The following is a 26,509-nucleotide window of genomic DNA, read 5'->3' as shown; positions in this document are numbered from 1 at the left end:
CTTGCGGCCAAACACGGAGCTCGCAGATGTGTCAGAGCGTGCGAGCGTGTGTCCAGACGGGGAGTACGAGCACGTCAATGAGATGTCTCGAGCAGTCGTCTTATCAGCGGGGAGGATCCCAATAGCGGGAGGAGCGGCGCGGGCTGAGGCATTCCTGCAGCGCTGCAGTTTATTTATGTGGGGGGAAAAGGTGTTGAGAGGAGGGGGCACGCCTCCGCACATGTGAGCTGGGGCAGCGGTCAGCAATAAATCAAAAAAGCAAACAAAGGCCTGACATTGGATACTCGGAGCTTACGGCCTATTAGAGCACCTGCCAATGCCACACAAGGGTGGGATTTTATAATACCCCTGGAGGTCAAGGTAATGTGACCCCTCCACCCCTCCCCTCATTGATGCACACCTACTGTGCTGGGCCATATCTTCATTACTCGGCCATACATGTTGATTAAAACGCCGCAATGTTTCCAAGCCTTGGCAAGGACACAAAGATGTGTTGTAGTCGTCTCAAGTGGCTCGGTGTTGTTTTAGTTTTTCCTTTCGCCCCAGGCTCTTCTTATCTTACTCCAAATATGCCTGACTTTGACGTTTCCTTGCCAGTGCTAACTTCCCTCTCCCTGTGTTTGACCACAGCGGCCCCCGAATTTCCCGTTCTGGCTCTGCAAACACATGGATACAGACGCACGGACATAATGGCGGTCTATATTGGGAATGCCTGCGGCTATATTGTGTGTGCGTCTGTGTGTGTGTGTGTGTGTGGGTGTGTGTGTGTGTGTGTGTGTGTGTGTGTCTGTGTGTGTGTGTGTGTGTGTGTGATATGCATGACAATGGTGCATTCATCTGCTGTTACAATAACATAGGTCTGCGTGCTTCCTTTTTACAATTTGATTAAACACGTTCACATAATCCTTCAAATAATACATAATTGCAGGTAAAACAATCGCATTTAGTGCTTTCATTTGAGTAAAGTCTTTGGACACCACAGTATCTAACTCTCCAACAACCTTTGAAAGAAATAATGGCGAACATACAAATGATTTATTTTCGGAAACTAACAAAGAGCTATTGTAAAGGGATTTAATGTGCAGTGAGATCACCGCATTTCTTTCAACGAGTTCGGCTACATTTTGCACATTGAGAGCCGGGTGCGAGCCAACGGCCACGTTAATTACAACGGCAGAGTTTCAAAGAGACGAAGGAAAAATAAATATCGCTCTCTGGATCATCCAATTAAAAAGAAGTCACTGGAAAATGAAAACATACATTGTTTAGGCAAGTCCTTAATCATAAATAGCTACATTTCAGTTTATGGAAGTATCTGATTGCATGAAAATCAACATTGCAATCTCCGGTCTCTCATTTGTCATTCCAAAAGTTCTAGAACCACACAAACACCTCTCACCATAATTCTTTCTGCAGCATGGTGGTCAAGAGGTTTGCATTGTACAGTGTGACTGTTCCCATGCATGCATATTTTTCTTACGACTTCCTCCCACTGACCAAAATCATGAGTGTGTTGTTAAAAGTGGCTGGAGCCCTTTTCATAGTAAGATCATTGACGCCAGCCCTCATTGAAATTCACTTGTAGATTTTTGGGGTAACATATATAACCTTTTAAATGTTTTGTCTTATTTTCTAGATTGTACTGTGTAATTCCATTATATTCAATATATCCATCCATTTTCTACAGCGCCTGGGGTCGTGCCAATTCCAACTGACTTTGGCTGTGCCAGCCAAGGCACCTTTATTGTTAAATCTAAGAACATTTTCTTAGTTGTACTCAAACACAATGAAAGTAAATGGCGTTACAATATTGAATTTCAAACTACACTATGAAGCGATATAATCAATAGCCCCCATTAAAAAAGAATGACTCAATCAGTGACTCAATCAGTCAAAGTGATGAAGTTGTGTTTTGGTTTTTGCTGTCTTGTTGCGCTAATCACAAAATCTAAAAACAATACCCCAGGCACAATGTGGTCACAAATGCTTCATCGAGAAAGTGGGATAAATTGTTCCGCTCTTTTGTACACGCAACGTTTCCCAGCAGCGGGCTTTGCTCACGAGCAGAACACAGAGGCTGCTTATGAGACCAAACAATGAGACAATGTGTGACCAGACGTCCGCACCGCATTCCACTCGCGGATTCAAGATGCTAAATTCACCAAATTGCCTCATTAGAGATGTAAAAACACTTAACACCGTGGCTAAGATGACTATTGCGTTCGTGAGAGCCAGTCATAAACATTCCGCTTTGGTTTGTCTTTGACTTTTTATCATGTAGCGGAATTTCAACTGTTAATATTCGTGGCAGCTATTTTTTCAGGCCTCTCGACTTGGCCATCTTTGGTAAAACTCCTCACGCACACGTTGTCTAATACGACTAATGCCAAGTAGGAGACCTTCCCTCGTGTGTTTGTGTGTGTGTGTATGTGTGTGTGTGTGTATTCATGGCATCGGTTTGCCTGAACACACACAAACACACACACTTATGTGGCAAGGGCGTGCGTGGCCGCAGCTCTCAAAATAGCCGTTCGGTCCTCCCCACCTTAATTAGAGACGTTTCTAAAACCCTGATTTTAATTTTAGACCAGTAGCATTTGGACCACTCGTGAACACACACACACATACACTCTCGGAGTTAAAATTGCACACTTTCCACATTTCTACATCTGATAGGGTCACACATGAATGTAAATCTGCAGACCACAAACCACACAGCCTCGCTGCCTATAGCGCCATCTGCTAAGTTGAGCACAATCCAGCGTGCTTTATAATAGCGGGATGCACATAGCAAATGCGGGCGTGCACTCCCTATAGTGAACCTCAGGGTTACGCTAGTGAAGTCAAGCAAAGTGAACTATAACAGCAAAAAGGGAAATTAAAAACCTTTATCCACATCTCAGAGCTTTCTGAAAATCGAATGGCTTCTCGAGCAAATTATTTGTGCAACTTTTGTAAACAACTCAAAGTATGACATTTGATGTTGTAGTTTTGTTTGTTTGTCTTTACTTTTTTGCAGCTGCTCCACCTTGGTTGAGGTTTTTTGTTTCTTGCGCCACTGTGTTCCATTTAGTTTGCTTTTGAAGTGACGTAGTCGTTTTTTCCACTTCAGGATGCGAGTTAATAATCTCTTCCACCCCTCAATGCGGTCTCTCAGAGTTCTGACTCACTCCATCATCGTCGACCAAGACAAAAAATATTTTGCGTGCAATTACATGGATGCTCCTTCCCATGACAAGTATTAAACGAACCTCGCAGTCAGGCAGTGTTCTCTGGTGGTGGCTCAGGGACAATGATGACATTCAAATCTTGACATGCATTTGCTTCTAAAGTGCCTGTTGTGCTCAAGGGCATTTAGTCTCTTTTTTGCATTGAGCACAGTGACCCTCAGATGATGAACTCAGGATTGAAGGGGGCTATCGGGATCATAGGCTCAGGTTGTATTTTGACAACGAAAGGGTTAAGCAATTTGGACGTACTCAAACGCTGAATAGTGCGGCATGGTCTGGAGGCCTCTTCAAAAGTACTTATTGCATCAAAGATGACACAGCCACTTTACAGTCTGAGAGATCCCTGCTTGTGCTCCCACTCAGTCCATTCTGCAAGAGTCCATTAGAGAGATGAGGATTCAATTGACACGGTTTTTTGAGCCCTGCAAACAATTATTGTAAACATCATCAACTGGGATGATAAAAATCCTATTTACTTTGAGATTAGCATAGGCATAGCCATTGGCAGGAAAAGCAACAACATTGTGCCGGCTTGGCACAAACATGCTGGTGTGATATTTATATACAGTTTTTTTTCTCCTTTAACTCGCACACAGTTTCCCAAAATGACAATTTACTAGGCCAAAACTATAATCACCAAAAAGCCACAGAGTGTCTGGCCAAACCTCAGACATCAGAAGCTAAATTAAACATGTTATCTTGCATCTAAATTCAACAGCAAATTGTTTTTTTTGTCTTTGAGTTGCATAAAGACGCACACGCACTAGTGACAACACCAAATGAAACACATAAATTGGAATGTCATCATCTCGCCATTTAGCTATGCATGAATCAAATATTATGAAGATTGCATACCAGATGCAATATTCTTATTGGAACCTCTTGTGGCACTGAGGTCTTCATAACCTCTGCGATATCACTTGTACATCATTTGCATATAAAACATAGAAATAAAAACATAGAAATCTACACTTGACACATCTTCACATCATGTGCTTATCCTTAAACATTAAATATATATTTACATGTTTTATTATCAATTTGTTTTTACACTTGTATTTTACAAGGGTCTTGAGTAATATAAAACGTTGCCTTTACTTTAATGAATGCATCGTGGTCATTTGGGCCAAGAATGAATCATTCATTGTAAATGGGTGCTGGGCCCAAAAGGGGCCATGTATTGAAGCTAATATGATGATTGAAAATACTTTTCTAAACTTGATTATGAAGCTTCAAACCACATCACATATATATTTATTGAAATGTTTTATTTCTGTGGTTCTGCCCCAATTTGTGTTTTTGCTAAGAAATGTTGCATTTGTTGAGGGAAAAAAAAATCCCAAAAGTATTTCAATGACCGCTAGTCCCCATATCCAATGTTCCATTAAATGTACTTCAGCTTCACTGCACAAAAAAAATGGCAGCCAGTTTCTATTCTAGCCAGCCCAATACATAATCTGCTGGTTCAAAATACTGAACCCAACCTTGGGTAAAAGTAACCCAATGTGTCCAAAAGTCACAGTTACCCAGTAAGTGGGTTAGCAAACAACTACATTTTTGCGTGTGTTAAAAAAACGAGACTTGGACCAACGTCCTAAAATGGATAACGTTTAGCCTTAAAGGTTCAACTCTACCTCATAACTCAGAGCAGCTTCAAAATAAACACTGTCATGATTAACTCCAGCAAAATGGATTTCAGTAATGATTTTTCTGTGAACCCATCTTTGTTTTGGCAGCCCTGCATTGTTGATCTGCCATGTCTGTCCTCATTACTCCGAGTGCAAAGTACGTGATGTACATCCATTTATAAAGCTAAGTATCTTTTTGATCCACAGTCCACTTGAACTAAGACGAGAGGAGAAGAAAAGCAGTAAAAACATGGCGAGCGCTCCGTAGACTCGTCTGAGCCATAACATACACAAATCAAAGTACTAGTCACGCGATGCAGGCCTGTAACGCTTTCACCAGACCTGAATCACCTCTTCGGAAACTTCTTTTATTTACGAGAACGCAAGCACGACTGGGACACAGGTTGTTGTGCATCATGGAGTCACTATGCTGATTAAAACAAGTTGAATTCAGCCACGAGACTCTCATGGAAAAATCACTCTCATTATCTGGCTCCCATTGGTCTCTGAATTCAGGCGGCTTTTACGGCTCTTTCAAGGGTTTCGCTCTTTCACCTCGCGTGTGGTCCTCCAGTGTAAAGACCAAATCTGGAGTTAAATGGTGTTTACATAGTGGTCCACTGGCTTGTTTTGACACTCTTTATTGGACTGAAGCTGCGCCGCTTTGTCTATGCTGAAATAACTCTTGGGGTGCAATGGTTAAGTATCATTATCTTTATCACCATGTCTCATTTTATGATTGGAGTTTCGTACGTTTGTAGCTTATTAGGGCTGGGACGGATCTGACTTTGGGCGAGAAGCGAGGACTGGTTACTGCCAACTCACTGCAGAGCACAAATGAACAAATAACCATTTACTCTCACCTTCACACCGATGGACAATTTGTAGTCTTTATATAACCTGGCATGTTTACTAAATGTGGGAAGAAGCTGGGGGAAAAAAAATCCTCATTAGCGCAGTGAGAATATGCAAACAAACATAATGGCCCGAGCGGAGATTTGAACCCAGAAGCCCACAAGCCGATTATACTGCAATTGAATTATTTTGCAATTTAAGAACCTCATTCTCATTGAGTGCTTCAGCTGCAGATCACAAAGTACAGTGCAGCATGTGTAAATATTTAAAGGCCACACAGGCCTATTGGAGTACACACTAATGCATCTCATTCATGTCCTGAAACAAATAGCAAACCAGGATGGAACATTTCCTGTATATGTATTGTATTATAAATACTAAAAAGATGGAGAACTCTGTCACCAAACCTGTAGTGGCAGCAGGGAGGTGATCATCTTGTGTTTGGCTTTTCGACCTTCTGGTTGCGGTTTGGACTTCTGCACTAGGCTGTGATCTGGAAAGCTTCTGCTTCTGCCGCTGCTGCTGCTGCTGCTGTGCACCACACTTCACAACTCCACCATACATGCAATGACCCGCAACCAAAAGCAGCTGTGGAAAAAAAATGAAAGGCAGCTGCAGTGCACACTACTGACAGGTATACACACATACAGGGGCATGCAGCGTTGACCACATGTGGAAATGAACCATGCAACAGAATAACTTGGTCTCTAAGGACCTGGCTTTGAGACACCAACATATTCACTGACGTACAGAACAGCCAACCCTTAAATAAACAACAATGTCTTGTTGTTTTTTAAATGTAATGTGGGGCATATGTTGCCATATATGCACAAACCAAACTGTTAACAAATGCTTGAAACGATTCAAGCGGCATATTTTTCTTTTTTACGTTGTAGCCGCCCAACTCTTTTTGGGAAGTAGTAATTCTTAGTAGCCTAACTCTTTTTGGGAAGTAGCAATTCTTAGTATTCTAAGGACGATAGATTCGTATTTTTAAAGAAGAACTCAAGCCCCAAATTTTCTTTGTAATAATATGTTTTGTACGGCTCAGCTAGTCGAAACACAATGTTCTGATCAATGTTTCGTTTGTGGAATATAAATGGAACAGGCAAAATCCACCTGTTTTTGTTTATCTCATTGCCTGACAATTGTAATGTCATTTTCGGTCGACAGCATGTGGCACAATGGCCGCCCCCGTAGATGGATAAAAGCGGGTGAAAAATTGCTGCTTGACTCATATTGTACAAATGCAATATTAATCAAAATGAAGTATTTCGACTCGTTGATCATATTATTGTTAAGTATTTTGGGCTTGACTTCCTCTTCCTCACTCATACTTGGTTTGATATGCAAGACAATTTATATTGGACTTTGATGGAAAGTAATGTATAAATAGTATGTATTTTCTCAAGTATACACCATTTCAGGTTGATCATGTTTTATTTAAATTGTACAACAAGGATTTGGAAATTTTTATTGGTGGAGTCACAGAATTTAAACATGAAAAACTGGCCTCAGTGGCTTGTGCATTGCTTGTAAATGGGTTAGGAGAGGTCATTGAATGCGACTCTCAAGACTGACATGAAGCCTCACTCTTCACATGGATGACATCGACTCAATTAGCATCCAGGGCCTCAATATTTAAGCGAATCAAAGATGTTAAATATGGTCTGGACTGAGTTAGGGCGTCTCTCCGCCATGTGTCGTGCAGCTAATTCGATTAATGTACTCCATCTGCTAGTCTCTCACAAAGCCTCAGTTGACGCATCACATGGGGTAAGATCTTTTGAGGACATTTCGTCCATAGCTGTGTTTACCTTGTTTGGCCTCGTGTGTGTCAGCGGCCACCTGCCCGCCCCGTTCACACTGCTCCGATCCGTCTGCCCAATGGCCGTCCGGGAAGTGCTCTCTCTCCTAGGCCTGACCCTGGAAGTCGGCTTCTGAATAAACAGCTAATTGGCTGGGTTTCCTGTTTAGCCTAATGGGAGCGCAGACTATTTCTGTCTGTTTACAGAGGTCGGCCGCTCTCTTTCTCAGAGTAGCTCTCTCTTTATTGTTTTTAAGAGAACAATGTCCTCAGTGTAGCTAAACATCATGCGCATGCGAGGGTGCAAAGTCTGGAAGTGCTAAAAAAAACAATTCTGGAAATCTGCGACTTTTTTTGACTGCAGAGAGTTTTACATAACTCACTTTTTGTGGTCCTTGCTTATTTGTGAATGTCAGCTATAAAGAAGATTTAATAGTCTTTGCTGGACTCAAATAAAAAAGTTCCACATGTCCGCAACACACAGTCAAATACTGTACATCCATCAGAAACCACAAACTTATATCCATCTTATTTCTGAGGTCTATTCTGGAGGAACAAATGTGGGAGGAGGAACTTCCCGTGAAGAGACTTCCGGTCAAATGCTCATATTGGTTACAATGAATTTCATTTCACGGAACGGTGTATTAGAACAGTAATCAATCATCAGCCCTAATTGCATTGAACAATCGCATGCCTTGGGAACTATTGTACCAACACGCAAGAGAAGTTTAACATGGGCCTACAAGAGCATTATTTTTAACTGGCTTTTCCAAATGGGGAAAGTGCTCATTGTGAGCCTCCAAAGAGTCCAGCTTGTTCTCGAAAATGAGAAACACAGGCAAATTAATTTGAGAGTCACTTTGACCTTGTGTATTTGCTACTTTTCATTTCAGGGACAAACCGTGTCGGAATGCTCGCATTGAATTTTGTGCTAATGAGCTTGCATTAAACCACCAGAGCTGGCCACAATAACGGAGTATTTTTATGTGTGCGGGAGACCTTCGTATTTCTCAACCTCTGAAATTATCAGTATTTTGAGTTTCATCTAAATATTTCATCTATCTATATTTCATCTCATCATATTACATATTGGTCTGAATTGTAACCCTATTCTAAGAGTTTAAAGCATGTTTTCTTGAAGATGATAGAGGTGATGCCTGCATATTGAGCCAAACATATGGTCACTCCTCTGACTAATGTATTTTTTTTTGTTTCACAATAAGCTGAGTCAAAGAAAAGTAATCTGTATTTTAACTGTCTGCATTGAATTAAATGGCATGTTCCAGATGGGACTTTCTCCTCTCTATCTGTTTTGAATTATTCCGCCAGTTCCGGATGTCTTAAGCTTTCATCTCGGGGCTGCTTTCTGTTATGGCAATGATACTGTGGCCAAAGTCAAGTGAGAGACCTGATGTCTTGGGAGTCAGAGGTTCAGACTCGGGTTACTACATGCGTCATTTATCCGCGCTAAAATGTCTTTCAGTCATTGTCTCTATGGAGCCATGACAACATGTCCATTCTGCACCTGTGCTGTGCTACGTGTTGACTGCGGACAATTCTACAAAATGATCCTCATTTCTCATGCGTGACCTCTTAAAATAACATGTTGCGATGTTAAATATCAAGGGAAAGGCCTATTGATTAAATTACAATGATTACATTGCCAGGATTTAGCAATGAAGTAGCTTACTGGTGGTTTGACTAAATATCTCACACAAATGACGTATCCACAATTGTAATTCACCCATCCATTTTTCTATGCTGCATTAGAGTCATTATAGGGTCACAGGTGTCCTAGCCCGTATAAGCATAAAACGAGAATGTTTTCTTTTTTCAAATGAATTATGTCTGAGCTGCACATATACAATCTGGATTGATGCATAGTAACACATGTTCACACTCAGTTTATTCCCCCCAAAGTGCAGGTTATAAACATGGTTGCCAAACATATTAAAAGTTGCTCACTTTTGCTTGCCTTAAAGCAGCATAACGTATTACTGGAAGAGGTTGGACAACAAGCACCACCGCACCTTGAATGAAACCTATCCATGTTGTTATCAGTAGTCATTTGTGCAACATTTAAGTGGTCGTTAATGACGATGTTTGCAGAAAGACGTTGACAGGCAAAAATGATTTTGCTTACAAGCTGCCTTTCTTTTCTTCCTGAAAGAGTGTTTGTGGAAGGGAAGAAGTGAATGTTGGCCAGTTTGTTCCAGTAAACCATAACTGGATGATTTAATCAGGTCATTAAATGACTTGGAAGGCGTGGGGCTTAAGGCAGTGTTTTTATTGATGTGGCAGGAAACAAGTGAGGAGGGGGTGGGGAGTGGTTCACAGACTGTTCACAGCCAGCCCCCCTTTTAAAGGTGCAACCATGCCTCGACTGTCTTGATTAGGGCACATTTAATGTCGCTCACACCCCATTAATGGCCACGTGCTATGAAGGAAAATTTTGTGAAACCGGAAAGGTGTGTTAATGATGGCGGCCCCTTGCAGTGAGACACCACCGGGCAGCATACTGGGCTATAAACATAAACAAAACTGTCAACAAGCTTGGTAAAAAAAATAAATAAATAAAAACTATCACTCTGTCAAGGTTGAATTGTTCACAAAAAGGAAAAAAAATCATTGAGTATATTTTTGTTAGGCAGTCACCGCATGTTGTGACAAGCAGTTACCCAGCATTATTATTAGGATTAATTCACTTTACGGCAAACTTCCAAACATCTTAAGGGCGGTCCAGACAAGTTGTGACTCAAACCGTGAACCACACCAAATGTAAGCACCATTTATGTTGGTTTTCCTTTCGTCCAAACCAGAGTTGTAAACGCAACATAATTGAACACAAATAAGACATTTAATATGAATTATCTCAATGTGCATCACATAATTAAAACGACAACATTTGTAAACAAAATGAAAACCAAAAAAATAAAAATAGCTTGCTAAACAGAACATACAGTGCAAGAACATGATTTTGGAAATCAGAATTTTAACCTGGATTTAAACACATTTACACTCGGAGCTGACTTCATTTTTGCTGGCAATTTATTCCATTTGCCTGCAGCACAACACCTAAACGCTGCTTCACCATGTCTGCTTGAAACTCCGAACTCCATTATTTGACCCCAGGCTGCAGACCTCAGAGCCTTACTGGATTTATATTCAATCAGTGTTTCTCTATTGTATTCAGGACCCAAATCTTTACGTATACACCAACAGCAGAACTTTAAAATCTAATTTGGAGCCAATGTAAAACATTTAAGACTGGAAAAGACACATTCCTCTGTGTTTTTTTATTCTGTGCTCCCGTTCCCAATCGCACATAGACCTGCCAAGACTTAACAACATAAGTGGGGAAAAAAAATGTTTGTGTTTGTTTTCATCTGAGTTTGTGTAGGCCACTTCCTGGTTCGTGGAAGATGTTATATATAGATGAATGGGACTGGACCATTTTAGAATCTGGGACGGCAGGAACAGAGTTTTGTCCTCTCGTGAGCAGGTGACTTCCAGGTTTACAGAGAATTGTTCTTGAAAATAATGTACAAACAATTAACAAAATATATTAGATGTTATGTGGGCAGTAGCCTGGAGAAATCAATGCATGCACTTGAAGAAAGTGCAATGTTTCATACAGAAAGGCTGGAGCTGAGATTCAAACTGAATCTTACAATTTGAAGGCAGAAGTGCTAACAACTATAACACTGCACTGCATTGCCAAAAGTTCCAGCGTGACACACACGTTAAAAGAGAGTACAAAAAGCTGCTTTATTCTCATATTTCAAGCAAGTTCGTTTTCATCATGTGCTCCCCTTCCACATGTTTATTAGAAATAGTGACATTTCCACACTTGGTAGGATAATACTAGATGACAGTGACTTGAAGAAGGTGACACAAGGGTCTCTAATTTTGTGCTGATCTTAAGTGTAGCACAAAATGCAGTTTGACTGGGTGTTAGGGTGGAGTTTTCTTTCTTTTTGGCATTTTCACAGATGGGTGGGGTTGGAAATGGGCGTTTTCGCCGTTGTGGGCGTGAACACAACTAACTTGCTTCCTGGCCACTGGAAGCCGCTCATTCCCTTTAAATTTAATGCAAAAAAGGTGCATGGGCTCTTCGCTGGAGTCCATGCTGGAGATCAATGCATGCAGTTTGTTTATAAGAAATTGTCTTTAGTGTCTATGAAAGTGGAGTCTGAAATGTTGTCTTTTTCACCACTTAAGTATGGTCTACCTTAATGAAGCCAAAGCAAACATCCTGTTTATGGAGCCCTCCCACATTTCCTGCTCCTCAGCACTATAAGAAAGTCACGTAAGTCACATCGCCTGCCACTCGGACTTCACGCTCACATTGTGATGAGTGAAGAGCCTTGTTGACTCTGAATTTCCATTTCCCATGATCCCTTGTCACATATCTCAGTCTCACTTCCATTGTGTCTGTGTAGTGATAAGACCACAAGCGAGCAATGGAAAAGGCCTACTGAGCTGCCTTGCCATGCGCTTGATGTGGACACACTTGCTTTTGATGTACAAAATGCATGCAAAATGATGATCAAGATTAGCATACCGCTTATAATCCTGATGTTCTTTTCCATTTTTAATTGGAACCATCTAGTCTACTGTCTAGCCAGGAAAATGACGTGTGACTGTTGCAGCAAGTGCTCATGTAGTCACTTAGCTCTGGTCCTTGTTGTGTGCAACTCGATGAAAACCTAACTTCCTCCTCTTTGGCTAAAACAAATGTCAGCCGAATAAAATGTGTTTCAATGTATCCTCAAAGGAATATTTAACACGTTTTCTTTGTGTTTCTTTGCAGAATACTGAGCCACAACAAAATTAGGGTCCTGAACAATGGCTCCTTCTTTGGACTTAATGCCCTGGAGAAGCTGTGAGTAGCTCATCAATCTTTTTCAATAATCAGCCTGGCATGTGTATTGCGCGTGTAGTTCACCATATGTGTGAGCTGCTATTTCACTTTGGAGGCCCGTGGGGAGCAAATCAGACAGGATATGATGAGAACTGAGCAGCTCTTGTGTGCTTCCACTCAGTGGGCTCAAGTCCAGCAAGGAGGATGATCTTCTCCTCTGGCTGGATATGCATTTGTTCCACTGACAAGTTCTCATAGTTTCACCTTAGTCATTCTCAGTCAGGTAAATCCCTCATCATGGGAGGTTGTCAGCTTTGCCTCGGTGAGCCATCGTTAGTTGCATCGTTACTTCTTTCGATGAGCTGTTTGACGGGTGACAGGCATGTGGAATTAACAGTATGGAGATTTTATTAGTTTTTCTGATCAATGAGTGGGCTGACCTTCTTGATTCGTTCTTAGTGGATCAACGTATGGTGCGATTGTGTAATTGTGGCGTAGCTTAGTGCAGTCCTGCCATCCATTTTCTATAGCACTCATTAAGGTCACGTGTGAAGTCTAGCCTATTCCATCTTGACGCTGGGCGTTTCCCAGACAATTGCAAGTCACATAGTAAAGTTTCAGTATAATTTTGGTTACAGAACTTTATTTCTATAATAATGGAAAATTGCACACAGACGTCAGTAAAATGCATTGCATTACTGTATCAATGTAAAACTGCTTCTCAATTATTTTCTGTTACGGAAGGAGGAAAACATTTTGCGACCCCCCACCTCTCTGCCACGAGTACAAATAGTGTTGTTTGTCGATATTATAAGTAAACCTCAGCATATTGTATTATCTTTCATTTTTTAATTTCTTTAAATAATTGTATAAACAAATTCAAAATGTCACCACGAAACAATTTTTTGATGCACTATATTACCTTTTTTGATTTAAGAAATATCATTAATGATATAGTATTTATCATCATCATCCATGAGTATAACATCATAGGTTTTCATTCGTCTCCTCATAAACGCAAACGGAAATGGAATTGTCTCCATCATAAAACCTTCATTTAAAAGTTCAAGACTTATAAGTTAAAAAGGAAAATTATAATATCCATTCAAAATAAAACTCTAAGTAACTTTAATACGGCATTGTAATGGTGCAATATTTTCCTCACGTTTCAGTCATTTTTAAAAATGTGTTTATTGTGACATGCAGAAGAGTAAAAACCATATTAATTTGAAAACAACTATAACCATTACATAATGTACTCAATCATAACTTTGAAAACTGCTGGATACTCTGCTTATCTTCCATAAATGGTTGTACATTCTTTGTCTCTTAACACCCCTTGTTGAGATAAATCCTTTTTCGGAATAAAGCCAAAGTCGAAATCTGCGGTCTTGTAAGGTTCTGTGATAACTTTAGAGGCATATTTTTCCCAAATATGTTGGTCGGACTAAAAATGGTTCCACTGTATTATCAATTTATTTTCTCCTTTGAGGTGTGTGGGATCCCTTTTAACACCACACAGTAAATCATAAGTGAGTATTATTATCTTTGTACAGACATCGCTTAGAATCTTATTGGTCAGGTGTGCCTCATGTTTACAAGTAACATCTTGACATGTCTGGCTCTCTGTAGTTGGCTCTTCAAGAGTTTTTTTTTCTTCAAATGACTGAAGGTGCCAGTAAAGCCTTGAAGCACCCTAGTAGCGAACAACAAACACACTCAGTCTGCATACTGCACTGTCGTTTTGCAAACACACAATAGAGGAATATTAGTTCCACATGCCATGCGGATCTGCCACCCATATGAATATGGCAAAGGAACATTTTGACTGTAAAAGGAGCTGGATGTGCTTGTTTTTGTACGTGCGGATAAGGCTCCCCCGTAAGGCTGAAGGGTCGTTGGGTCGAGAAACCCGAGCTCAGACGCTCGGGCCGGTTTTGTATGTGCAGCAGTGGTAAAACTAGCAGGAGGCAACAGGGTGGAGTTTTTCTTGGAGACTGGAAGAGGTTGACAACACGTATGAGAGTTTCACATTTGTGGGTGTTCGTTGCAAGGAGAACACATACAAAATCAGGCAAGCCTCATTTCACTCCTCTGTTGGCTCTCTGACACACAACAGTGGAGGTCTGCTCACTCAGCCTTTAATTGAGCTGCACCGCTCATCATTGCAATGAAGCGCATGGGAAAATGGCTGTCTGATGGTAAAAATGTCACATTCAAATTCACCGTCGTGGCGATTTGTGGAGAGATGGAGCCGTGCTACATTTTCCTTCCTGCAGCTTCAATTTCTGTTTGGACAAATGAACCTGCCATCGCCGCCGTCCTTGCCGTCTCATTGCTTCCAGTATGTCATTTCCATATTCTTGTCATTTGGAACAGTAGTGAACAGTTATTATGTGGTCAGTGCTGTAATCAAAGGGCAAGCTCACGAGGACTGAGCAAACACAGAACAGGGAAATACACAACATCTCCTCCTCTACTAGAAAATAAACATTCAGTGGCCTGGGGCTGCACACACACACACGCACACACACACATACACGCTTAATTTAATTGAAAAGCATTTCAACATGTATTTTACTTATTATAGTCCCTCAAGTGGAAATTCAACTCTCACTTAGCTATATATATTTTTCCATGTTGCTCACCACACAGAGAACCGATGACACTCCTGCAGCCACAGAGCTGAGTGATGTGGGGAGGTGGATGCACATGCTCAAGGGCACCTCGGTAGTCGTCAGGAAGCAGACAGAAGGTCGAATTGGGGCTTTAAAGATGAGCTAGTGCTGCCCCTTGCAGGAGTGCCGCGTGTACTCTGAGCAAGCTTGCACCCTCGGTTCTCTTCAGAGCTCTGGTAAAGACAACACTCACACCAGACGTATTCTTTGTGAAGGCAATCTGATCTGCTGCCGCTAGCAGGGTGACTAAATGAGTAGCTCAGCCCGCCCTCGGCCAAAAATCTACACAGTTAGCCCTTTCATTGGGACAAACCTCCTCAAAGCCGCGATTGCCTTCATAACTCGCCAAACCACCCAAGTGCAGTGGAGCAATTTAGGCTTGTTTGTTTTTTGCCTCCGAACTGTGTTTTTGTAGCTCTTTTAAATAGCCGTGGCGTCCAAAAGCTACATTTGGATCTCGGAATGCCTCATTTCTTTTCCAGTTTTGGGGTTTAATCATACCTGGCCTCTGTGGCAAAGCGCGCTAGTGTAGTGTGGCTTTTCACACAAACAAAAGTATGCATAGATGTCTACAATGTTGAGTTGTTAATGAAAGTAAACATAATAGTGGATGACCATATTTTGTTTGTTTGTCCATCTGTATGTTAGAAAGTTATTTTTTGGGGGATAATGGAAAATGCATGATAGCCAGGCTAAGCCATTTTCAATGCTGGAGGGAAAGCTTCCATGCAGACCCAAATGGAAACATGAGAAAGTTCAAAATCATGGAGTCTGGTATAAGTGTTTGTTTGTCTTTGTACTTGTTAGTTATAAGGGTGCTTTTTTCATTCTTGGAGGATGATTTAACCGAATTTTTCATTCTGGAAAACGGCGAACGGTTCCAAAGTGACTTCAGTGGAAACGAGGAACATAGAAGCTCTTCTTGGCTTTCATGGCCTGATTACTTTTCACTTTGATACTTTGGAGGATGTTACAAACGCTACATTTACAGGAAAATAACTCCTATTGATCTAAAGTTGACATACTAATAGTACAGTATTTGGCCTTCACATGTACCTCCACGAACACCCTCTCGGATGGGAGCTAACAAGCCAGGACCTTTATGAGTTGTGGACAGATCCCAGCAGCCTGTCCAATGCTGATTTGAGGTGAGGTAATGAGAATAATGAGCAAAAGCGGGCCGAGGCTGCCTGGCTCCTGTCCAACCGGGCCCCCACTGCACCATGGGACACGCAGGACAGGCAGGCAAGGCGCAAGGGGCCCTCATTACCGGGTCTGTTCACCCTTATGTGGGGAGGAGAGAGGGAGCGAGGAGTGAGAGCAGAGGGCATCCATGATGATGGATGAAGGAGCAGCAGGACGCTGCAGTGGACAGGTCTGAACGGCAGCAGTCGACTTGGTGACTCAGAAGCTTGGCAACATTATATAGACTCCTCAAAAGTTTAAAATGAGCCTCACGGGCGAGAGCACATCATGCAACATTTAGCTTGCATGTCGGATTGGTTTGGTCCACATCCATGTTATATATACTCCAGGCGGCATTATCACATTATGTTTATTATTGATCAAAGTGAGCACACTTTGTGTCTTTTGCTAAATGGGAGACAGGCGACTCTTGAGCGTTTCGTGGTTAGGAAGTAGTCCAATTTAAACAGGCTAACCGACACAAGGGAGGGGTTGCCATGATGGCTATAGATGGTATGGTGGCCGGAGAGAACCAGCGAGGGAGCGAGAGAGGGCGAAGGCATGCCTCTGCAATTTGTCTTAAATAAATGTGAGGTTGTTTTCCCTGAGCAAGAAATTTCCACAGAGGTTCAGCGAGTGACGCTGATGAGTTGGAACAAAGAAGAGGTGGGCAGCACATTAAGAAAAAATAAATACAGAACGAAGACCCTCTTTCCAGCCCCGTCTGGGTTCACACGGGAGCGCTACTCGAAAAGGACGTTAGATGCCATACACTAAAAAAGGAAAGTTTACGTCCGCACATTTCCCCGCACCATCTTGCTTGGGTAACCTCGCCGCTTATCACGCAGGGGCAGAGCGGGTGAAGAAAGGGTTAAGCGTGCCGGAGAGAGGAAACAGAAAGGGGGGCGCTGCTTGACTTGATAGACTCCAGATGTGTCTTGCAGATAAACTGGAGGAGCGGGGTGTTTGTGTTACAAGCCAAGCTCCGGCATGGCTCTGGGGCTTTATTGAAACACATAGCTAGTCACCTCATAAGCCAATTACTAAATTGAATGCTTTATATGTCACTAAATCTATTTTACACACTTCCTGGGAAAGGTTGATATGGTCAAATGCCCTTAAATCTTGTGCTCTCTCTGGACTCACAACTTTTTTTTTTTGCTGAAACACTCTCCTTGCTCACATTTTCTGTATGTTCCGCCATCACATCAGCCAGCCTAACATCCCTTCCTGGAGCAGAGAAATGTTACTGCTTGTTTGGTTTAGTTGATGCCATATTATAATGCTTTTGATATTTCTGGTCATCTCAAAGTATTTTGATCACGTGGTTTTGGACCACTTAAGTTTTGTGGTGCATTTTTCCAGAATATGTTCCATGATTAAATTGTACTTTACTTTGGGGCATTGGGCTCTGCAGGCTCCACTGTAGGTATCAAGTCTACTTATTGCTGAAGATTTAACCACAAAAATGAGGCGCCTTCTTCATTGGCCTTTTACAATCCAAGCTATTGTTCCTGCTCTGTTCCCAGTGCATTAAATGTTTTATCACTGACATAACATCATTAATGGCAGACACCGTGCTTGCTAGTTGTGCCGTGAAGCCAACACAAGCGTTAAAGCACTAATGGTCTGCTTCTTGGGTCCTTCTAAATGCCAAAAAATGAAGTCAACAAGTTGAAGATTATAAAGTTTTTCTTGGCAGGATAGCATCACATTCCTGTTGCTGCAGACTATAACACATTTAATCAACACGAGAAATGTTGCACAATATAAAAGTGTTACTCCTGTGCACCCATCCCCCCCCCCCCCTGATGTCTCAATTATCGCTCCAATCATTTTAAGTAGATCACGAAAATGGGATATTATTACATAATGAGCAACAACTTTCACAATAGCTTATCTTTGTTTGACCAATTTATGCTTGACTATTTACAAAGCAGTCAGTTTCCAGACGTAGGTTGATTAGGTACCCAATCTTAAGGGAACAGAGAATAGAAAGAAAATAATCAGGGCAATGGGTAACAAAGCAGGAAATTAGTAGAAAAACAAGACCTCTGCAGATCCTGGTTTCCTGTTTTAGGGTAAAGGCAGGAGTGTGTTTGGGGGGTGCGGCACAGAGACCCCATTGTGAATAAGTGTGTTAAGGAGTAACGAGGTGGGGGCTGAACTATACACAGGGACAATTTTGCTCTGCGCTCAATGCCCCAAACCACCTGCCCCTCCCTGAAGGGGAAAAACTAGCTTATAAAAAAAAAGGAGAAAAAGGAAACTGTAAAAATAAACGAGTGAGGGGCTTTGCTAAGACGGCAACCAGACGGGAAATGACACGTGCAACAAAAATGGTTTCTCTGACCTTTGTCAGGAAACAAGGAACCAGTAAATGCTTGTTTTCGCGTTTTCAAAATGTACTTTTAACCCGCAGATACATTTAAAACAGGAGATAACTAGAATTCCAGTGAAAAGAATTGCCTGAGGACTGCGATGGCTTTCCATAAGAAAATTACAGGAACAGGAAATTCCTGATTCCAGTCTAGCGATAATGAGCGGCCATTCCCCGGCCTTGGTCATTTTTCCAGCTCCCTCCGGGGCCGGGCCCTAAACAATGTCAGCGGAGCACTCACGTCTCTGACACGGTTCTCCTTAGAATGGAACTCTATACTATTATACATCTTCATTAGTATTTGGCTCCAAGCACGTTCCTCTTCTTGCTCTTTTCCAGCCAAAGAAAATTTCATTCTTAATGGCAGCCTGTCAGATGTTCGGCCCATACAGTACAGTATCAGATACGAGGCCTCATTGGAAGGAAGGAAGCAGATGTAGCAACATATTGCTACAACCGCAATACTTTTTTGTACCCACCTTGACAGAAACCATGTGCACAAAACAACATTTCAATGCCCTTGGTTTAGCTGAGGAAAGAGCTGGAAAGTCGGTGGCATGAAATTGTTCAAAACCTCCAGCATACATACAAAGTACTAGATTCTTGAGATTTTGAGAATTCCTTGCTGACAAATTTGTGGTAACAGTTTGGACCTGGCCCCTTCCTCTTCTAGCATGACTGTCCACCAGTGCACAAAGTCCTGACCTCAATCCGATAGAACGCCTTTAGTGTGAATTAGAGCGGAGACAGAGCCAGGACTTTTGGTCCAACATTTGTGTGTGACCTCACAAATGCGCTTCAGGAAGAATGATGAACATTTCCCATAAACAAACTCCAAAACCTTGTGGACAGCCTTCCCAGAAGAGTTGAAGCTGTTATAGAGCAAATACTTTTCGTATTATATACAGTGATGGGAAAATGAAGCTTCAAATTTGCCTCCTGAACTAGTTCCTGACTCCTCCAGATGGCACCGTTGGTTGAAATAAAGGGGTTTAAAAATGCCAAGACAGCGTACTTTCAGTCCAATGTTGCCGAGAGTAGTTAAAAAAATACAATAACTGGTTCATGAAGCATAATTGATGCTTCATTTCCTCATCACAAGCAATATAGTGCACATACTGTACATACTTTGCATAAGGTAGCCCTTGCTGGCATCAGTAATCTAGAAAAGTTCCCATCCCAGATGTACCACACCTTTTTTGTGGAATCTGTTTTCTGAAACCACAGCTTGATCAAAATACTCTAGCTCTGACGTTATGCGAGGCGTGAGGCAGCACTGTAGAGAACTGAGAGGAAAAACACATTTTGTCACAGTGATTCCCCTGATGACGTGCCTACTGCAGTAGCATCCTTTATAAAATTGGAAGAGATAAAGGCCACATCCTGTATAGGCTGGTGTTAATGCTCGTGCGCGGAAAGTGTGATGTAAATGGACATTTTTCATGTTGAGCGAGGGCGGACATTCCAACTTGCATCGACCGTGTCCTGCAGATAGCCATCAGTCTCCTGACCTGCTTGGACCTCACTATTCCCTCCAGAGCAGTTAAAAAAAAAAAACTTGGATGTGAAATCAAACACAGGACAAAGTTGATTGGACGCAAGGAAGTTTTGCTAAATCCTTTCGCACATGGGTGTGGATGTGGAATGGGAAGCGGGTGGAGAAGAGTGCAGCGGGCAGAATAAAATTAGATCTTCAAAGGCAGCTGAAAGAATTAATATTCATGGTGTCGCTCGGAGAAAATCACGGGATGAATTCTTTCAGAAAAGGAGAAGACTTATCTGGTCTTTTTAGGGGCATGTTTCTTTTCAAGCCCAGGTGGCTGCTGGGATAAGATTTCCAGTATCCTGCTGTGTCCTGCTTGAGGAACCAAGCTAGGCCATGAGAATCCCTTTCTCGCGGTTGCCTTGTTTTTTATAAAGCGTTCCTGAAGACGTGTCAACATTGCCCCTGTGTGTATTATATCATTTCATATTTTCCCTCTCCACAGGGATCTCAAGCACAACTTAATCAGCACCATCATGCCTGGAGCCTTCCACGGTCTTTCAGAGCTTCGGAAACTGTAAGTGGATGTGATTCACCTTCCAGTTCACAGCGGCATGTGCAGTAAGAAGAAATTTGCAATTGTTAAAAGACAAGTTATGAGTTTAGAATCATCAATCTTTTTGAAATAGTACAGGTTTGGTCTGGCACTTCATGGCAGACCTGAGGCTCTCGCAAAATACACAATGGCAGCAGCTCAATGGTCAGCTGCTCGAATGCTGATGACTCACACGCAATAACGCACTCAAGATATTTATTTTATATGTAATTAGAAATAGATGAGATCACGCCATTCGCATTCTGGGGTGGAGGATACGGTTCCATCATGTCTCAAACTTAGCGGCATGGTTTGCATTTGTCACCTGGACTCACTCTACTTAATCCAACTCGTAATATATGACTAAAACATTTTATTAAAATACATCATGCTAACCAGAAATGCTGATTATTAGATTATACTGAAATCAGAGGACGGAACAATGCTGATGTTATTTGGCAGCGAAAGCAAATTTATTTGGCGAAAGAAACAGTTCCCATTGCCACGTCGAACAGTTTAAATATCTGTCAGCATTATTGAATCTTGAAAGCAGATTTGATTGACATGGACATACAGCCAGCCTGAAATCTGGGCAAAAAATATATATATATCACATCCACATCCACAATTTCAAAACTCATCTTCAAGCTGCGCAAGAAAGGTCCCACACCGCACAGCAAGTTGACTGGTTAATTGAGATGCTGGTTGGAGCTGCTGTCATCTGTGCTGCCCCGCGTGACTCGCCTTCCCTCAGCCCCATGCTTGTGTTTTCCCTGCAAGGTCTGGGGCTTCTCAAAACAAACAGGGGGAGATAAACACATGCTTTGGACAGTACTCTGCTGGGTAGTGTCAGAGGAGCACCAGAGCACATCTCTCTGGCTGTGGCAATACATCACACTCAGGCCAGGGGCCCTGCTTTTGCCGATAAACATTTACTGGTGTTCCATGGAACCATGGAGTAAAGATAAGTGAGGTGAAGACAACAGACACTCATCTAGCCTTCATGTGGTACAAAATGACAGGAAGTCATACGTTAATGATGGAGCTCAGTCTGATGTCACAGAAATATAACGTGATGGGAGTCATGATATCATCGGTTGCCGGGACACATCAAATGTAACCAAATGCATTTCTTGGTCTTTTCCTTCCGTCAGTGATCTGTCCAACAACCGCATTGGCTGCCTGACTTCAGACATGTTCCAAGGGCTGACTAATCTCACTAAATTGTAAGAGGAAATTAAAATGATGTACTTGCATTTTCTGTGTGTTGGGAAGACTACCAACATATCTCGTTGACCCAATTTGTGCTTGCTTGCGTAGGAACTTATCAGGAAATATCATATCAACTTTGGAACCAGGCGTGTTTCAGGAGCTACCATCCCTCAAGCTTGTGTGAGTCTCTTTTGTCAATATCCAATAGCCATATTAATCGTAAACTTACTGTGGGCACATGTCGATCAGTAATTGCGATTATCTCAAAAATGTGCGTATGCAAATAGTTGCTGGCCCCAAGCCAAAATTCCAAAGAATTAAATTGCAGCGTGTCTTTGGTGAAGACATCACACAATATCATCATATCATATTCTCCATTTGCACCCGAGCCTTGAGTCTTAAATTAACCAAACGTGCATGTTTTGGGAATGCGGCATGACTATGAAGTCTCGTCTCAGCAACACACATCATGACGGTGAGTTTTGTCACCAGGAACTTCAACTCAGAGTACTTGTCATGTGACTGCGGGCTGCACTGGATCCCCGGCTTCTTTCGCAGCAGCTCAGCTCGACTGGGGGATGAAACCCTGTGCGCTTACCCGAGAAGCCTCAGGGGAAAACCACTACGAGGACTTCGGGAAAGCCAGTTGAACTGTGGTGAGGATCCGCTCAGTCGGGTAGCACCGTGTTCTGTGTCAATCTGAGTTGTTGTCCTCTCCGTCGTGCCAGATGGCCCTCTGGACCTGCACACCCTGACGCTGCTGCCCTCTCAGCGGCAGGTGGTCTTCAAAGGGGATCGGCTGCCGTTCCACTGTACCACCGCCCTGGTGGATAAAGTCACTGCTTTGCACTGGCATCACAATGGTCAGCTGGTAACCTCTGACCCAGAGAAGGGTGTCCAGTTGGAGAGCAATGTAGTGCATGACTGCACCTTCATTACCAGGTGAAGAGACTGCTTCAGGTGCTTTCAGGTCCAAATGTTTTTCATGACAATGTTCACAAAGTCTCTCCTTTGCTTAATATCCAGTGAACTTATTCTATTCGACGTACACGTGGAGGCCAGTGGAGAGTGGGAGTGTGTGGTTACAACCGGGAGGGGAAACACATCTCGCTCTGTTGAAATAGTGGTCCTCGAGAACAGCGCCTCTTTCTGCCCAGAGGACAAAGTTGTTAACAACCGCGGCGAGTTCAGGTAAGTTACAGTTGCACGTATTAACGCTGACTCTTTAAACGAGCATTGTTCACTTTCTGCTCTGGTGGGAACTCCAGGTGGCCTAGAACTCTGGCAGGCATCACCTCTCATCAGTACTGCCTGCAGCTGCGTTACCCGTCCCTGTCTGTAGAGGGCGACGCGGAGCAGAAGAAGGCCTCCCGCCTATGTGACCGCTTTGGGAAGTGGCAGGAGGGCAACTACACAAACTGTCACTACACAAATGGCATCACTCGTGTCCTGCATACCTTCATCCTGGTCAGTGATGCTGCCGTATGTGCTGAATGTGGTAAACAATGCCAACTAAAATGTGTTTTCCAAACACTTTGCTCGCAGAGGCCCATCAATACATCAAATGCTGTTACTTTGGCCCACCAAGTGCGCAAATACACTCTGGAGGCTGCGGGCTTTACCGACTCAGTGGATGTGCTCTACGTTGCACAGATGATGGAAAAGTTTATGGAATATGTCAAACAGCTGGAAGAGGTTTGAAATTTTATTACAAATGTCAAATGCATGTACAGGGCTTTTTATGTTATTTTTAAAACTGCCTTTACAAAGATGGTGGGTGTTATGACTAACTGTCAAATTGAATTTCATTCCTGTATTTAAAGCTAATTTCTCTGCAGCACATAACTGAATTGCCAGACAGTACACATATAATAATAGCATATCATATGTGCTGTGTCTGTATTTGCCCCAGTTGCCAGGGGTCTTGGTCGAGATGGGCAGTAACCTGATGCAGGTGGATGACCAGATCCTTGCTCTGGCTCAGCGAGAGAAGCGAGCCTGCAGCTCCATAGTTGGCTCTCTGGAGTCTCTGGCCTGGCCTCAGCTGCACAGCCATGCTCAGTACTTTTCCATGGTAGGATCTCTCATCTGTTTTTTTTTTTTAAAACTAATTCAAGCCCTGTTTAACAGACTAGAACCCGTTTCAGACAACAGACAATGATTTGTACAGGTTTCAAGGAACATTGTTATGGAAGCCCATTTAATTCGACCAGCCCACTTCACTGGCATAACCTGCACTGCTTATGAGCGCCGTGAGCTCTCAACAGCCACTGTGGGGATGGAAATGCCGGAGTTCACACAGGAACAACAACTGCGTTTTCGCTGCAGCACAGGTTCCCATAATACATCTCTGAACCATTTTCCCTTCAAGGTGAGCTTTGAGCATTATCTGTGTGTATTTGCCATCTGTGTGTGTGTTTGTTTCAACATGTAACGCTTGTTTTTTTTCCCCCCTTTCTGTAGAATTCAGTAGCCGTGGCCTCCGTGACACTCCCTGGAACATTGTTTCCTTCTGATGCGCCTCCAGACTGCAAGCTGCAGATTGTGGCCTTTCGAACTGGAAGCTTTTTCCCTCTCTCTGGGAATTCAAGCAATAGTGCAGGACACTCCCGAAGGCGCACTGTCAACACTCCGGTTATCTATGTGGGCCTGGGTAAGGAAGAATGAACACCCCCGCTCCCCTAATTTCAACAGCCAAATGTACTTCAATACACAAGTCAACATAAATTTCATGTTCCCCAGTGTGGCTGCTGTCCTTGCTTTTCCGGCCTTATAAAATTCCAAGACCTCAATGAATGAAATTTGATGTCAATCAAAATCTAAACCGCTGTTGTCTTGTCAAGTAAAGTCTAATTCCTAAAAGAACTAAATTTTCACAGTAATGAAGTACAATATAGCTCATTTCTTCCCACCACTTTGTATGACTGACTCATAATGTGACTTTGTATTCATTGAAAATGTCAATGTGACACCACCAGTCATGACTCAGCCGTTGGGTTCCCTCCTATGTGATACAGATGGCTGCAGCATGTGGAACCACTCAGAGCCTGTCTGGGTGTCACTCCGCCACTTGTCCCCAGGAAATGATGCTGTGGCGGCCCAGTGGAGAAAACCTGGAGGCTGGAGCCCAGAGGGTTGCCAGCTAGTCCACAGTGACAGCAGAACCTCCACAATGCGCTGTTCTCTACTTGGCAACTATGCTGTGTTGCAGGTAGGACCATGCATTTTGAGCCTGCCCATGCTAAAGGAGACCATCATTTGACTGTTATTTGCTATCCAGGAGGTGCCAGACTTCCCCAACTCTTCAGCCATCTCCGTGAGAGTGCTCCACCCTGTGGTGTATGCCTGCACTGCACTGCTGCTCCTTTGCCTCTTCACCATCATCATCACTCACATACTACACCACAGGTATCATTTAGTGCTACCTGAAACGTTTGGGAACACGAGTGGATTAATAGGCGATTTCAAATGTGTCTGTTTTATCCTGTTTCTTATTAGTTCCATTCATATTTCAAGAAAAAGCTGGCACACATTACTCAATACTTGCTTCCACATCGCCATGACAACAGCCATCTACGTAGGAGGCATAAGCCTGACCAGTTACCCAATTGTTTGTCAAGCAGTAAGTCATTTTGCAATACAATTCTCAAGTGCACTTGTCAGTAATGTACAGTATAGGCCTGATGCGTGCGTATTATGCAACAGGTGGGCATCGCCCTGCACTACTCCTCACTGTCAACCCTGCTGTGGATCGGTGTTAGTGCCCGGGTCATCTATAAAGAAGCTATGTGGAGAATGCCTCTGCCGACAGAAGGGGATTCCTCTCTTCCGCCAACTCAGCGACCTATGCTCAGGTCAGAGCAAGAACTCGCCTTCACCTTCTTATGTTCCATAAGATTGTTGTTTGGTGTCAATACGGTTTATGTTTTAGAGCGATGCAGATGTTCTTGTGCCCGACCACCCTGTCTTAAAGGCGCTATTGTGCCTGACAACCAAAGTCCCTTTGTTTTGGTTTTTATGAAACCTTGGAGGCATTCTGTAAGACACAAAAAGCAGCAAGGCAAGAAGTAGAGGAGATGAATGCATGAATCCAGCATAACAGGGCAGAGAGGGGTCGCTGTAAATCTGGATGGAGATTCGGGGGGGGGCACTGTCTTCCCAAATAATCCCTTGTATTTCTCCTCTCCTTGGCCTCCTCTTGCCCCTGTGATCCCACAGCAAAGATCAGACGCCATGCTGCTACTCCAGACCCTCTTTGTTGCCCACTCAGATATATTGCACCATTCCGCAATAAATTGCAGCCTCACTGACCTCCTTCCACTCAGAAAATAAAGGATCACACAGCTCTATTCATATTACAGCCGGGGACATTTATGACATACTTGCATACATTACAAATGTCACAGGCAAAGGTCAAACAGATGTGTTTTAACTTTCATTTAAGGTTCTATTTGATAGCTGGTGGAGTTCCTCTCATCATCTGTGGGATCACCGCGGCTGTCAATGTCAGCAACTATGGAGACAACAGCCCTTAGTGAGTACCGGACGTCTTCATCCTTGAGTCTACCCCTTGACTTGATGTTGTTATGCCG

At 42.8% G+C, this 26,509-nt stretch overlaps 1 protein-coding gene and 1 long non-coding RNA gene across 4 annotated transcripts in view; one reads left to right on the top strand and one right to left on the bottom strand.

The window, feature by feature from the left end:
- adgra2 (adhesion G protein-coupled receptor A2) overlaps positions 1 to 26,509 on the top strand; it is a 33,874-nt gene that overhangs the window by 5,278 nt on the left and 2,087 nt on the right. For both annotated transcript variants that reach the window (XM_037258711.1, XM_037258710.1), the window contains 17 exons: positions 12,334 to 12,405; positions 20,616 to 20,687; positions 21,860 to 21,931; positions 22,026 to 22,097; positions 22,410 to 22,573; positions 22,646 to 22,859; positions 22,944 to 23,108; positions 23,186 to 23,384; positions 23,463 to 23,612; positions 23,830 to 23,991; positions 24,088 to 24,288; positions 24,381 to 24,570; positions 24,935 to 25,128; positions 25,198 to 25,325; positions 25,416 to 25,539; positions 25,623 to 25,771; positions 26,362 to 26,451. In XM_037258711.1, the coding sequence (XP_037114606.1) occupies positions 12,334 to 12,405; positions 20,616 to 20,687; positions 21,860 to 21,931; positions 22,026 to 22,097; positions 22,410 to 22,573; positions 22,646 to 22,859; positions 22,944 to 23,108; positions 23,186 to 23,384; positions 23,463 to 23,612; positions 23,830 to 23,991; positions 24,088 to 24,288; positions 24,381 to 24,570; positions 24,935 to 25,128; positions 25,198 to 25,325; positions 25,416 to 25,539; positions 25,623 to 25,771; positions 26,362 to 26,451 (2,418 nt within the window). The remainder of the gene's footprint in view (positions 1 to 12,333; positions 12,406 to 20,615; positions 20,688 to 21,859; positions 21,932 to 22,025; positions 22,098 to 22,409; positions 22,574 to 22,645; positions 22,860 to 22,943; positions 23,109 to 23,185; positions 23,385 to 23,462; positions 23,613 to 23,829; positions 23,992 to 24,087; positions 24,289 to 24,380; positions 24,571 to 24,934; positions 25,129 to 25,197; positions 25,326 to 25,415; positions 25,540 to 25,622; positions 25,772 to 26,361; positions 26,452 to 26,509) is intronic.
- Positions 3,331 to 7,835, bottom strand: LOC119127039. 2 transcript variants are annotated; one of them, XR_005098743.1, is made up of 3 exons: positions 7,531 to 7,835; positions 6,121 to 6,301; positions 3,331 to 3,599 (listed from the first exon to the last, which is right to left on the bottom strand). It is a non-coding gene; the product is annotated as an uncharacterized LOC119127039 (long non-coding RNA). The 2 variants fall into 2 exon arrangements; XR_005098742.1 differs by lacking the exon at positions 3,331 to 3,599 and having other exon boundaries at positions 5,385 to 6,301.

Source organism: Syngnathus acus, chromosome 9 (genome assembly GCF_901709675.1).
Source record: "Syngnathus acus chromosome 9, fSynAcu1.2, whole genome shotgun sequence".
Classification (NCBI taxonomy): domain Eukaryota; kingdom Metazoa; phylum Chordata; class Actinopteri; order Syngnathiformes; family Syngnathidae; genus Syngnathus; species Syngnathus acus.
Note: the sequence above shows the minus strand (reverse complement) of the source record. Positions and strands in the feature narration are given on the sequence as shown.